At 41.3% G+C, this 12,663-nt stretch overlaps 1 protein-coding gene and 1 pseudogene across 3 annotated transcripts in view; one reads left to right on the top strand and one right to left on the bottom strand.

Annotated features, from left to right (window-relative positions):
• Tbc1d32 (TBC1 domain family, member 32) overlaps positions 1 to 12,663 on the top strand; it is a 230,881-nt gene that overhangs the window by 193,110 nt on the left and 25,108 nt on the right. For all 3 annotated transcript variants that reach the window (XM_039099304.2, XM_039099306.2, XM_063279629.1), the window contains one exon: positions 4,152 to 4,306. In XM_039099304.2, the coding sequence (XP_038955232.1) occupies positions 4,152 to 4,306 (155 nt within the window). The remainder of the gene's footprint in view (positions 1 to 4,151; positions 4,307 to 12,663) is intronic.
• Positions 7,147 to 7,665, bottom strand: Ube2n-ps7 (ubiquitin-conjugating enzyme E2N, pseudogene 7; annotated as a pseudogene).

Here is a 12,663-nt window from a genome sequence, read left to right as displayed (position 1 = left end):
TTTTCCAGCGTCCTTGATCAGGACAGCAATAGCAGCCACCATCTTTAGGCACGGTGGCCAGCCGGAGGCCACAGGGTCCAATTTCTTAGACAGGTAGGCCACAGGGCGTTTTCAGAGTCCCAACCTTTGTGTTAGGACCCCTTTAGCATACCCCTGTTTCTCATCGATGAACAGTTACTGAGCAAATTGTAAGGGTTTGGAACAGTCGGATGAATATCTTCTATCCTCTTGTTGACCTTTCTCAAGTCTTGTACTGGCCTATAATCTCCAGTGCCGGGTTTCTTAACAGGCAGAAGAGGCGTATTTCAAGGCGACCGGCAGGGGATTAGGATGCCTTGATCTAGAAGCCTCGTAATGTGAGGCCTTATACCTTGATAAGCTTCATGTGACAGGGGGTATTGTTTTATGGAGACTGGAGTTGTAATTAAGGGGGGCTGTTGGAGCGCCAACCCCATCCCACCAGTCTCTGCCCAAGCCAGTGGAAAATTCGTGACCCAAGTGTCTATTTCTAGGGATTGTGGCTTGTCCTGTCCCAGTTCATATAGTCTATATTCATAGAACTTGAAGGGGAGTTCCGTGGGGGCCAGTTATTCGGGCCCCTCTTTCCTCAAAATGAATTTGTGCTTTTAGTTTGGTGAGCAGATCACGGCCCAGCAGAGGGTATGGGCAGTCCGGAACATGTAAGAAGGAATGGGTCACCTTACCGGTAGCCAGCTGAACCCGGCGGTCCATAGTCCATCGGTATTGTTTCTCACCAGTAGCTCTTTGTACCCAGGCCGTCCGGTCGCTGAGTTGTCCTGAAGCTTGGGTGAGGACTGAATGCTGGGCTCCTGTGTCTACCAGGAAAGTAACCGGCTGCCCCCCAACTTTAAGCGTTACCCTGGGCTCAGGGGGGGGGGCTCCTGGCCCTGACCTCTCTAATCTTTATTTAGAGCCAAGAGGGAGGTTCGTGGTCGAGGCTTTCGGGGTCTGCCAGGCTTCTTGGGGCACTCTCTGGCCCAGTGCCCTTTCTCTTTGTAATAGGCACATTGATCTTTATCCAGCTTCAGCCCCTTTCAAGCTCCCCCCCTATCTCCCTTCCTTTCTTGGCCCTGAACTACGGCGGCCAAGATTCGACTCAATTTTTTCTTTTTTATCTCTCTCTTATTAAAAATCTTTTTAGCTTCTTTAAGTAAATCCTGTAATGTATAGCCCTGTAAATTTTCTAACCTCTGTAACTTAGTCCTGATATCTGGAGCAGCCTGCCAGATGAAGGACATAGAGACACTTGTCATTTGTCCTGGGTCATCTGGGTCATAGGGAGTGTACATACGGTAGGCCTCCTTAAGTCTCTGTAGAAAGGCAGAGGGAGTTTCCCCTGCTTCCTGTAATACCTGTTTTACCTGAGCCAAATTAGTAGGGCGTCGTATAGCCCCTCGGAGACCCGCTAGAAGCAACTGGCGATAAAGGCATAGGTGTCCCTTACCTTCAGCTGTATTAAAATCCCAGTTTGGTCCTCAGGCAGCTGGGTGGGACGCCCATCATCTCCCAGAACATGCTTTCTGGCCTCTAGGAACACTCTTTGTTTTTTTTCTGAGGTTAAGAGGGCCTGTAAGAGCTGTTGGCAGTCATCCCAAGTAGGCTGGTGGGTAAGTAAAACAGATTCTATTAGGTCGGTGAGTGCCACCGGATCTTTGGAGAAAGAAGGGTTGTGTTGTTTCCAATTGTAAATGTCAGCTGCTGAAAACGGCCAGTATTGGGTCTGGCCACCGGTTCCCTGTCTAAGTGGGAAAGCCTGGGAGGTTGAATCTGGCATCACCTCGAGCTTATTGCGCAATCTCCCTGCGACAGGGGAGAAACCCTTATCAGACTGTGGCCCGGCAACTGATCTGGCCGGCGGCTCTGCCTCCTCCGTTTTAGCCGGGCCTGTCAGAGAGAAGATCTATGAGAGGGGAGTTTGGGTCTGCCGGGAGGACAGGTTTCTTAGAAGGCTCTGATTTCACAAAGGTAGAGAGAGGAAGACGTGGCTGGCGGACCGGGCGGGGCCGAGGGGACAGGCTGGGGGTTGAGGGGAGGCCAATTCGGGTCCACGAAGGGTTCCGCCCAGGGGGAGGGTTTTAAGGTGAGACTCTCTCAAGTGATAATATAAGAAACCTGGTCAGGATGTCCGTGGACGACCCGATCTTTAACCTGTAAAATAATGATCTTATTAAATGTGCCATTCACTGGCCATCCCGCTCCGAAAGTGGGCCACTCGGATGTGTAGAGAGTCTGCCATTTTCTTTTTTTTTTTTAACCTCGACGGACTGGTTGTGTGCCCGGTCGTGGACGTCTTCCCAATGATCAAGAGTGAGACTTAGGGGCATTGTTAGGGACTGTCCCATGTTAGTTCTAAGGAAGATTAGAACACAGAGAAAACAAACAACACCAACAGTCAAACAAACAACAGACAGGCGTGCTGCACGGCTTTGGTACCAAACTGAAAGCAAAAAGTCAGATGGAGGTGGCAAAGGTCCGGGGCCCTCTGAAAGCCAAAAATACAGACAGAGGTGCCGTTAGTCCGGATCTTTCTCCTCTCCCAGATTGGGCCCCGAAAAGTCGGGCCCCTAACACCCTTGGAACGTCTTCCAGGGCTGCGGGGCGAGAAGTCCGAGCTCGTCAGCTCCTTCTTCGTCCCGCCCAAATTCCAAACAACCTGGCTGAGCGCTCACAGAACAGACCTGGCTGAGCGCTCACAGAACAGACCTGGCTGAGCGCTCACAGAACAGACCTGGCTGAGTGCTCACAGAACAGACAGAATAAGGCAGAACGAGACAGAATCAGACAGACAGACAGACAAACAGACGCCGGCCGGCTTACCTCCCAGTGGGTGGTCGGTGGTCCCTGGGTGGAGGATCTCCTTTCCCGGCCAATGCACCAAATGAAAAGCTCTCAGGGAGAACTTTCCCTCGGGATGGAGATCCTCTAACTCCAAAGACCAGACCGAGACACCACAGGATGCAATCAGCAAGAGGATTTGGTTTATTGTCGGGATACACAGGCACAGGCACCTGCGGGCGCTTCAGTCACTCGGGGGACTGGCGCGCCCCACAGAACCAAGGATGGGCTTTTATAGGATTTTGGGGAGCAGAAGCAAGCATACAGAAGCAGATGCATGGTTACAGCGATATAATTGGTGGATTCTAATGTTTCCTAGCTACCTTCCTGAAACATAACGGCTGACTCGGCCCCCAAAGGGTTCAGCCCGGGGGCAAGTTTCTTAGCTACCTTCTTGGAACATAACGACTGACTCGGCCCCCGACCAGGGTGTGGGACCTCTCCCGGGGCTTTTTTTCATTGTCAGGTGCTCAACCGAAGTCGTCCTGTTGCCAGGCCTTCAACCAAACACATCCTGCTTGGCAGCTGCTGTGTACTCAGTGTTCTAACCTTTCCCTGAACCAGTCATCTTAAGTACAGCCTTGCAAAATGGCGTTACTGCTGCTAAGCTGGGGTCTTTCATTAGCACACTGTGTAGTTTATTACACTGAATCATTGTATTATCTTTTTCTGTCTTTTGAACATACATTGTATTAAATTGACCTATGATCCTTAGATTCAGCTGTATTCACCAAATCTTAAACTGAGTGAAGTCATTCCGAAGGCATTTTCACACAAACCCAAGATGTTAAAAAAAGCAAGCAGGCTGTGTAGACATAAGTAGAATTAGAAGGCTACTGCTTTCTGCAGTATATTTATTTCATTTGAATTGGTATTCAGAAATGGAGTTTGACTTTAAGAAAAAATATAGTATTTGCACTGCTGAATCCTAAATTTAAAGATTTTGCCTCGTTGTTCTAGTCACTCAGCAGGTCACCCACATAAAAACACATAGAGATAGATAGATCTCTATCTAGATCTCTGATAGATCGACATAGAGGATGTTCCTGCAGCAGCTTTCCCTCTGGTAGGTAACACTGGTTCCTCCCACACACAATCCAATGATACGTTAAAGGAACGATGGTGCCACTAGTTTTTCATATATAAATTTAACCCTAACAGCTTCAGCGGCTTCAGTTATCAATGCTTATAAAACAACTGGAGATAATGATTACTACATGCAGTGAATATTTCCTTGTATTCATGAACTGGTGTCTCTCCTCAGAATGTGTGAAACTTCCTTGACCATGCTGCAGTGTGCCTTCAAGGAAACTACGCAGGCCATGACTGGTTTGTGTCTTCTCTGTTCATCATAATGCTTGGGGACAAAGAGAAGACACTCCACTTTCTCCAGCATTTCTCCAGGCTTCTGACGTCTGCCTTCCTTTGGGTACCAAGGCTACATATGTCAGTAAGTAAAGATCTATTTTTAAAGGAGAGTTGACTTTAAGAAACATGCCATTTGTCTTGTTAGGGTTTTACTGATGGGAACAGACACCATGACCAAGTCAAATCTTGTAACAACACTTAACTGGGGCCGGCTTAAGGTTCAGAAGGTCAATCTTATCATCAAGGTGGGAACATGGCAGCGTACAGGCAGGCATAGTGCAGGAGGAAATGAGAGTTCTACATCTTTATCTGAAGGCTGCTATCAGAATACTGGCTTCTAGGCAGCTTAAAGCCCACACCCACAATGACACACCCATTGCAAAATGGCCACACTTCCTAATAGTGCTACTCCCTGGGCCGAGTATATATATAAACCATTACAACATTTAACTTTACTAGAATATTGTTTTATATATATATATGTATATATATATATTATGTATATAGTGTATATGTGTATATTAATAGAGCTTTTATCTAATCTTGTCTTTGGCAGTTTCATGGATACATAGTGTATTATGATTACTTTCAAGTCTTTTCATATCTCCCACTCTGTAACTCACCCCCTCCTGCCTACAAGTTCCTTGCCCATATTCAGAGCCATTGTTCTTGTTGTTGTTGTTTTGTGACCCTGTTTGCCTTCCTTACCAACAGCACATAAGAAGGCATCTGATACCTTGAACATAGATTTTTTTGCTTAATAATCCATTGCTTTTAAGAACAGCATTATCCCTACATGCAAGGTATCTTCCCTTCTAACTTAAAAAAAGCTTGTGTTACTTCATTGACTTGCAAAGTTGTATGAATATTTCCATGTTTTCATACCTCTACTGCTTTGCTTAGCCCTCTTGCTCTACCATTTGGGCTCCCCCAGTTGCTAGAGCTTTTACGTTTTCACTATAGAAGCATTACAACTCATTGCTTAGATGTACTCAAGGTATTTATGAGGCTATTAATAGAATTCTTTCTTTAATTCTGGTCTCGATATATTTGTTAGTGGTATACAGAAAGCCCATTGAGTTTATAAGTTGATTTTGTATTCTCTTACTTTTCTGAAAGTTTTTATCAGCTCTGAAAGGTTTTTGGTGGAAATTGTAGGGTTTCTTATGCACGGAATCACCTCATCTGTGAGAAAGGATGCTTTGTGTGCCTTTCTGTTTGAATCTTTTATTTCTCTCTCTTGTCAAATATCTCTAAGACTTGAAGCAGTATATTGAATAGGAACAAAGAGATTCTTGTTTCCAATTTCAATGGAAGTACTTTGAATTTTTCTCCATTTAGCAAGATCTTGGCTATAGGCTTCCTATATATACCCTATGTCATACTGGTATATATATTCCATCCCTACCAATTCTCTCTAGGGATTTCATCAAGAAGTGATTTTGAATTTTGCTAAAGACTTTTTCTGAATCTGTTATCATATGACTTCTGTCTTTAAGTTTATTTATATGACTTGTACATGTTGACCCAGCCCTGCATTTTGGGAACAAAGTCAATTTAATCATGGCGAATGAATGATCTTTTTAATTTGTTCTTGTATTCATTTGGTAATGTACTTTGTTGAATTTTTTATATTTACTGTCATGAGTGATATTGGTCTATTGATCTCTTTCTTCATGTTGTGTCTTTATCTGCTTTGGGTATTAGATCAATATTGGCAAAAGGAGTTAAAACTGATCACTGTGTTTCTATGATATGAGGTAATTTGGGTGATGTTCTTCTTTAAAAGTCTGGTAGAATTCTATTGTGAGTCCATCTGACCCTGGGCTTTTGGTAGTTGGGGAAGTTTTATTAGCTACTGTTATTACATAAATCTCTTTGTTTGTAGAGGTCAATTTTGTTTAAGTTTAATTATTACCTACATATAAGTTTGGTGGGTGATGTGTCTAGAAATCCATCCATTTCTCTTAGGCTCTTCAATTTCATGAACTATAGGTTTTAAAAGTATGCCCTTATAATTATCTAGATTATATTTAATGTGTCATTATGTCTCCCTTTTCATTTCTGATTTTCTTAATCTGAGCCTTCTCTTCTTTAATTTTGGTTGATTTGGCTAACAGTTTGACAATCTTGTTTATATTTTCAAATCCATGCTTCATTGATTCTTTATGTTTTGTTTGTTTCATTAATATCTTTCCTGGCTTGAATTATTTCTTCACACCTACTTTTGGGTTTGATATGTTTTTGTTTCCTAAACTCATAAAGAATATAATTAAGTAACTTGGTTTCTCTCTTTTTTACAATAACAAAAAATATTTTACTAAAACATAAGATTTACAGAAGATTACAGACAAGCCATACAAAATGGTCACAAGCTTTTTCTTCCTCTTTTGGGGGTGGGAGTGGGGGATGGAGAATCTACACTTGACAGCAAAGTCACAATGTTATTAGTGAGGCTGTGATGTTTATTTAATGTTCCCATTTTGGATTAGACAATCAAGCTTGTCCATCTATAGCGTCTAAAGTCAGACTTGGCTAGAGAGCATATTCTAAAACACTAGTTAGCTGAACTTAACCACTGTAATTAGATCCCTTAAGAGACGGGAGGGGAAAGGAGGCCATGAAATTAAAATAAAAATACTTCCCCCCCCCTAAAAAATAAAATAAAACACCTATGCCCCTGGCAGCTAACTCTGACACCTGCCTTCATTCACAGTGTTGTACTTAGACCATGATGGGGTAAGGAGTCAGAGCAGAGAGCCCTGCTTCTCAGCATCTCTCAGCAACTCCGGGTGATGCTTCCAGCCTCTGCTCATGTTTACAACAGTGAACAGTACAAGACAGATTTGCTAATGTGCATGTGGTCACCAAAGAAGAAGATGCCTGGCCTTTAATCCTGTAATGTTTATAAGACTGTGTCCACTAAATGCAAACAAAAAAGGAAGAAGTCTTGGCAGAACAGGAGAAGTGGTGTACACTTAATGATCTGATCGACTTAAAGATTGTTCATGGCATATAGCCTAGTCCATGCTCTCACTGTTGGGCTTTGTCGCTCTTCCACTTCTAGGCTACATCATTTGCTAATGGATCATCTGGATTTGGAGCACTTAACAAAGCCTAGATTGATAGCAGAACTGTTCGGATCTGCTGTGCTGGGTACCACTTATCTTTCAAACTATCTAAACATATTCTTCCCAACTTGTCTACATTAGGATGATAAATTTTGGTCATGATACATACTTTAGGTGCTGCTATTGGGTGTTTTTCTGGAAGGAATAGTTCAAGTTTAAAAGTCCTTCCCTCAAAGGGGGAGTCCTGGGGACCAGCAATTACATGAAAATAACAGGCTTTGCTCTCATCTAGTTCTGCTTTAATGCCAGGAACTGGTTCTGCCAGCAGACGCTGGGTTTCCTTGACAATCCTGTGGGGCAGCCCAGCCATCTTGTCAGATCCCGAGTTCGACCTCTGCTCTTGTCTCCAACTCTGCTCGCCTCACGCACGAGTGGTCTCTCTGATTTTTAATGTAGTTATATAGGACTATAATCTTGCCTTCTAAGATTACTTTGACTGTATCATGGACATTTTACTGTGCAGTCCTTCCATTTCATGTTATCCCGGAAATTTAATTTTTTAATCTTGATTTCTTCCATGACCCATCAGTCCTTCAGTAGTGAATTATTTAATCTCTATAATGTCTTATTTTCTGAAGTTTTTTAAACTATCTATTTCAAGCTTTATTGGTTTGCAGTCAGACAGAATTTATAATTTCAGTTTTTATGAATTTGTTGAAAGTTAAATTATTCCTCAGGATGTGGTATATTTTAGAGAAAGTTTTGTGGATTCTATAATACTTGGGTGAGATACTCTGTGGACACTCTCATGTTCATTTGATCTGTGGTGTTTCTTTGTTTTTCTTTTTTCTTTGTCTTTCCTCTCTTTTTTTAATGGATGACCTGACCTTTGGGAAAGTTGAGTATTAAAATCACCTGTTACTAGGTTGGGCTTGGTCTGTTTTTTAATGCCTAGTAGTACTTGTATACATAAGTATTTGATATATTTATGTCCATAATTTTAATGTCCTATTAGTGGGTTTCCCCTTGATAATAATGAAGTATCTTTCTTTATTTCATCTGATTAGATTTGGTTTGAAATCCATTTAGTCAGACATTAGAATAGTCATGGTTGCTTGTTTCCTGGTTCTGATCGTTTAGAATACTTTTTTCTATTATTTCCCTGCAAGGTAAAGTCCACAATGGAGATGAGATACTGTTTCTTATACATAAAACATAATAGTTGATCCCATTTTCTAAACTGGTTGGCCAGTCTATGTAACTTGATCAGGGAATCAAGTCCACCAATATTTGAGGTTATTATTGAATTTCTGTCATTTTGATGTCATGGTGTTTTCTTGACCTTCTTTCCATAAGAACTATCCTAATAGCGATATCTTTATTTCTTCTTTTCCAATTTGTATCCCTTTGACAACCTTTTGTTGCCTAACTGCTATGCCTAGAACTTCAAGTACTATATTGAATAGATAGGGAAGAGAGGGAAGCCTTGTCTTTTCTGTGGTATTAGTGGGATTGCTTCAAGGGTCTCTCCATTTAGTTTGATTTTGACTGTTGGTTTGCTCTTATTATATTTAGGCATGGACAGTGAATTCTTATTCTCTCCAATACTTTTAAGATGAAGGGGCATTGAATTTTGTCAAAGACTTTTTCAGCATCTAATGAGATGATCATGTGGTTTTTTTTTTTCTGTGAGTTTGTTTATATAGTGGATTACATTGACAGATTACCATATATTGAACCATCCCTGCATCCTTGGGATGAAGCCTGTTTGATCATGGTGAATGATTGTTTTGCTGTGTTCTTGGATTCAGTTTGCAAGAATTTTATTGACTATTTTTCATCAATATTCATGAGGGAAACTGCTCTGAAGTTCTCTTTCTTTGTTGGGTCTTTGTCTGGTTTAGGTATCAGTGTAACTATGGCTTCATAGAATGTGTTGGGTAGTGTTCCTTCTGTTTCTATTTTATGGAATAGTTTGAGAAGAATTGGTATTAGGTAGAATTCTACACTAAAGCCATCTGGCCCTGAGCTTTTTTGTTTTGTTTTGTTGTTGTTGTTGTTGTTGTTGTTGACAGACTTTTAATGACTGCTTCTATTTCCTTAGGGGTTATAGGACTGTTTAGATGGTTTATCTGATCTTGATTTAACTTTTGTACCTGGTATCTATCTAGCTGAAGGAGTTTATAATCCCATAGGAAGAACAATATCAACCAACCAGACCCCCCAAAGCTCCCAGGGACTAAACCACCAACCAAAGAGTGCACATGATGTGGGGGGTCCCATGGCTCTAGCTACATATGTAGCAGAGGATTGCCTTATCTAATATCAATGGAAGGGGATACCCTTGCCCCTGTGGAGGCTTGATCACCCAGTATAGGGGAATGCTAGGGCACTGAGATGGAGTGGGTGGGTGGGTGTGGAGCATTCTCATAGAGGCAGGGGGAGGGGGAGGGTATGGGAGAGTTTGTGGAGGGGAAACTGGAAAGGGGAATAACATTTGAAATATAAATAAATAAAATAACAAATATAAATGAATTATTAAAAAAGCTATCCTAATATCATTTATTTCTCTTTGTTGCCTCCCACATAATCTTATCCTTTATTTTATGATTTAATCTTATTCCCTCCAGCATTCTCTATGGAGCTGGGTTTGAGTATAAAGCCTCTTAGCTTGTTTTTGTTATGGAAAGTATTTCTTTCTTTTTCAACTAGGATAGTTTTGCCATGTTAGTAGTCTGGATTGGCACCTGTGGTCTTTTAGAACTTGAATTACATTACGCCAAGCCCTTCTGAATTTTAAAGTTTTAATTGCAAAATCAGCTGGTGGCCCTGCTCTTATATCTGCCTTAGCCTATCTCTCTCAGCTTTGAGTACCTTTTCTTTGTTCTGTATACAGTAGTTTTCTGACTGAAATAAGTCACACGGCCTTTCTCTTTGGGTGCTATTTGGTGTTCTGTGCTTCTTGTACCTATACAGCCATTTCTATCCCTACGTTTAAAATTTTCTCTCTGTAATTTTATTGAAATATATTTCTATATTATTATACCTGGAATAATTCTTCTCCTTCTATGCCCATAATTTATAGATTTGATCTTTTTAAAGATTCTGCATATTTTCTTCACCTATTTGCTTGTTTAAAATAATTAGCATTTGGCATTTTGTCATTTACACCATCCACTCTCTTGGTGCATCTTTCCATTGAGATTTGTTTTTTTATTAGAATGGCGGAAATCTTCATGTCAGTTTGGGTGTTCCTTGCTATTTCACTTTCATGGAAGTCTATTTTCACATCCTGCATTGTGCAGCTTGTTTCACTCAGCCCTTTGTGTTTCCGTGGTTATCAATCAGGAGTTTATTTCTGTCTTCTTTAATTTAATTGTGGTGTTTGTGTCTTCTTTCAATCCCTCGACCTCCTTGAGCAAGTTTATATTCGTTTTTTTGAACTTTGTGTCTTGAATTTCAACTACTATGTTCTTATCTTGAACCATTACTATGGGATTATAACTTTTCAAAAGGACACACTGTCTTGTTTTTCTATCGCTTTGTGGGTTTGCTGTTGTTACTTGTTTGTTCGTTTTTGATGTTTCTCGAGGATCTGGAGTTAGGCTTTTCGTTGCCTGTTTCTATATGAGTTTCTGACTCCTTGTGGGGAATGGGTCTGCATTTACTGTTACCATGATTTGGAAGATTTTGATCAGCTAGGAACTGCTTAAAGGTCATCGTTTTCAAAATGGAACGTTTTTGTTTACTCCATTTTCTCAAACATTGTGCCATTATTTTCTGTAGGCCGATAAAATGAAAAAGTCTTTAGTTTTGTGGCACAATGTGTTGTTCTGCCTTCTTTAGCAGAAGCTCACATTCTTGACATAGACCTCAAAATAAATAGATAGATAGATAGATAGATAGATAGATGGATGGATGGATGGATGGATGGATAGATAGATAGATAGATAGATAGATAGATAGATAGATAAGTAAATAAGAAAGATCAGGGAAGCCCCACAAAATACCGAAGCAGTAAGGCCTCTTGCCATTTCTTTCATTTGGCCTCTAAAACTTAGTCGATGTGACCCTAGTGCTGAAGATAGCCATCACCTCTGTTGCAAGATGGAGAAATGGAACCGAAAGTGAGCTAAAGCTTCTTCCTGTTTAGCTTTCGTCGTCCCGGAAGGGGCGATGCAGGCTTCCAGTGTGGATCAGGGAGTGCATCAGTGACTTTGACCAACTGGTGAGATGTGGCCACTGGTGTGCAATGATAGCACAACTCTTGGGGTAATCAACTGTCTTTATTGGACACAAGACCTACCTCACAGGAGAGGATATACACCTAGTACTGTAAACCTGATCAAAACTTCATGGTTCTTAGGAGGTCTTTGTCCTATGGGATCTACAACTGCTACTTAGCTAAAGTGACATAGTATAAAACTCATTTCTAAATCTATATGTTAAACCATAAAAAAAAAGATACTTTTAGTCTAATCAGAGGATCCCCTCTTTGCCAGGAATGGTGACTACTAAAGGGACTCGTAGCTGCTTGTCATGCTGAGAATGAGTGATGGTGATAAGGTTAAGTCTAAGCAAGACATTTAGGGTACTTCCCTCTAAGGCTCAGAGAAGGTCATATTAGCAGAGCTAGAAAGATTGGAAGAGCCAAGAGACAGACAGAAGAGCACGCAGTTTTCAGTCCACAATGCAGTACTCGATGTACGGATTTCGCGACACCTGGAGTTGCACAAGACTGAACCTATCATCAGTCAACCATGGATCAAGGCGGAGCTCACGAGGCCCTACTTCTCACAGCTTGAACTACTGGTCATGAGTTGATGCTAGGGAAGGACCAATCATCGTCTTAGTGTGAGTTGTGCTTATCCATTAATGAACATGGGTTCCAAACCCAGGGTCACACAGACTGCCCTGGTTAAAGTCAGTCATAAAACAAAACAAAGGTGTGTGTGTGTGAGAGGAACGTGAGGGGAAGATGGCCCAATAGTTGTGAGGACATAGGATAGGATAAAAAGTGGAAATAGCACACACGCACACACACGGTACATAGCACGGTGCCGCCAAAGGAAATACTTAAGAAAAATTGTAATCTGAGTAATTCTCTCCGGGTTCCCCTAATCTCTTCTTCTCATTGCTATAGCATTCACCGTCTGCTAATATATTATTTATTACCATATTCCTCATCTATATGCTTTGCTGTTTGCCCTAGCAGCACAAGTTTCCGTTCTATTCACTGACACGCCCCCTTTGTTCAAAAGTTAGACCTCTGTTGACTACTCTATAAACATGTTGAATGGGAATTAGTATTTAAATTGGATCATGTTTGCGACAGTAGACTTTTATGACTTTAGAAAAAATTACCAGA

The sequence above is a fragment of the Rattus norvegicus genome, chromosome 20 (genome assembly GCF_036323735.1).
Source record: "Rattus norvegicus strain BN/NHsdMcwi chromosome 20, GRCr8, whole genome shotgun sequence".
Classification (NCBI taxonomy): domain Eukaryota; kingdom Metazoa; phylum Chordata; class Mammalia; order Rodentia; family Muridae; genus Rattus; species Rattus norvegicus.
This window is presented reverse-complemented; position numbering and strand designations above follow the sequence as displayed.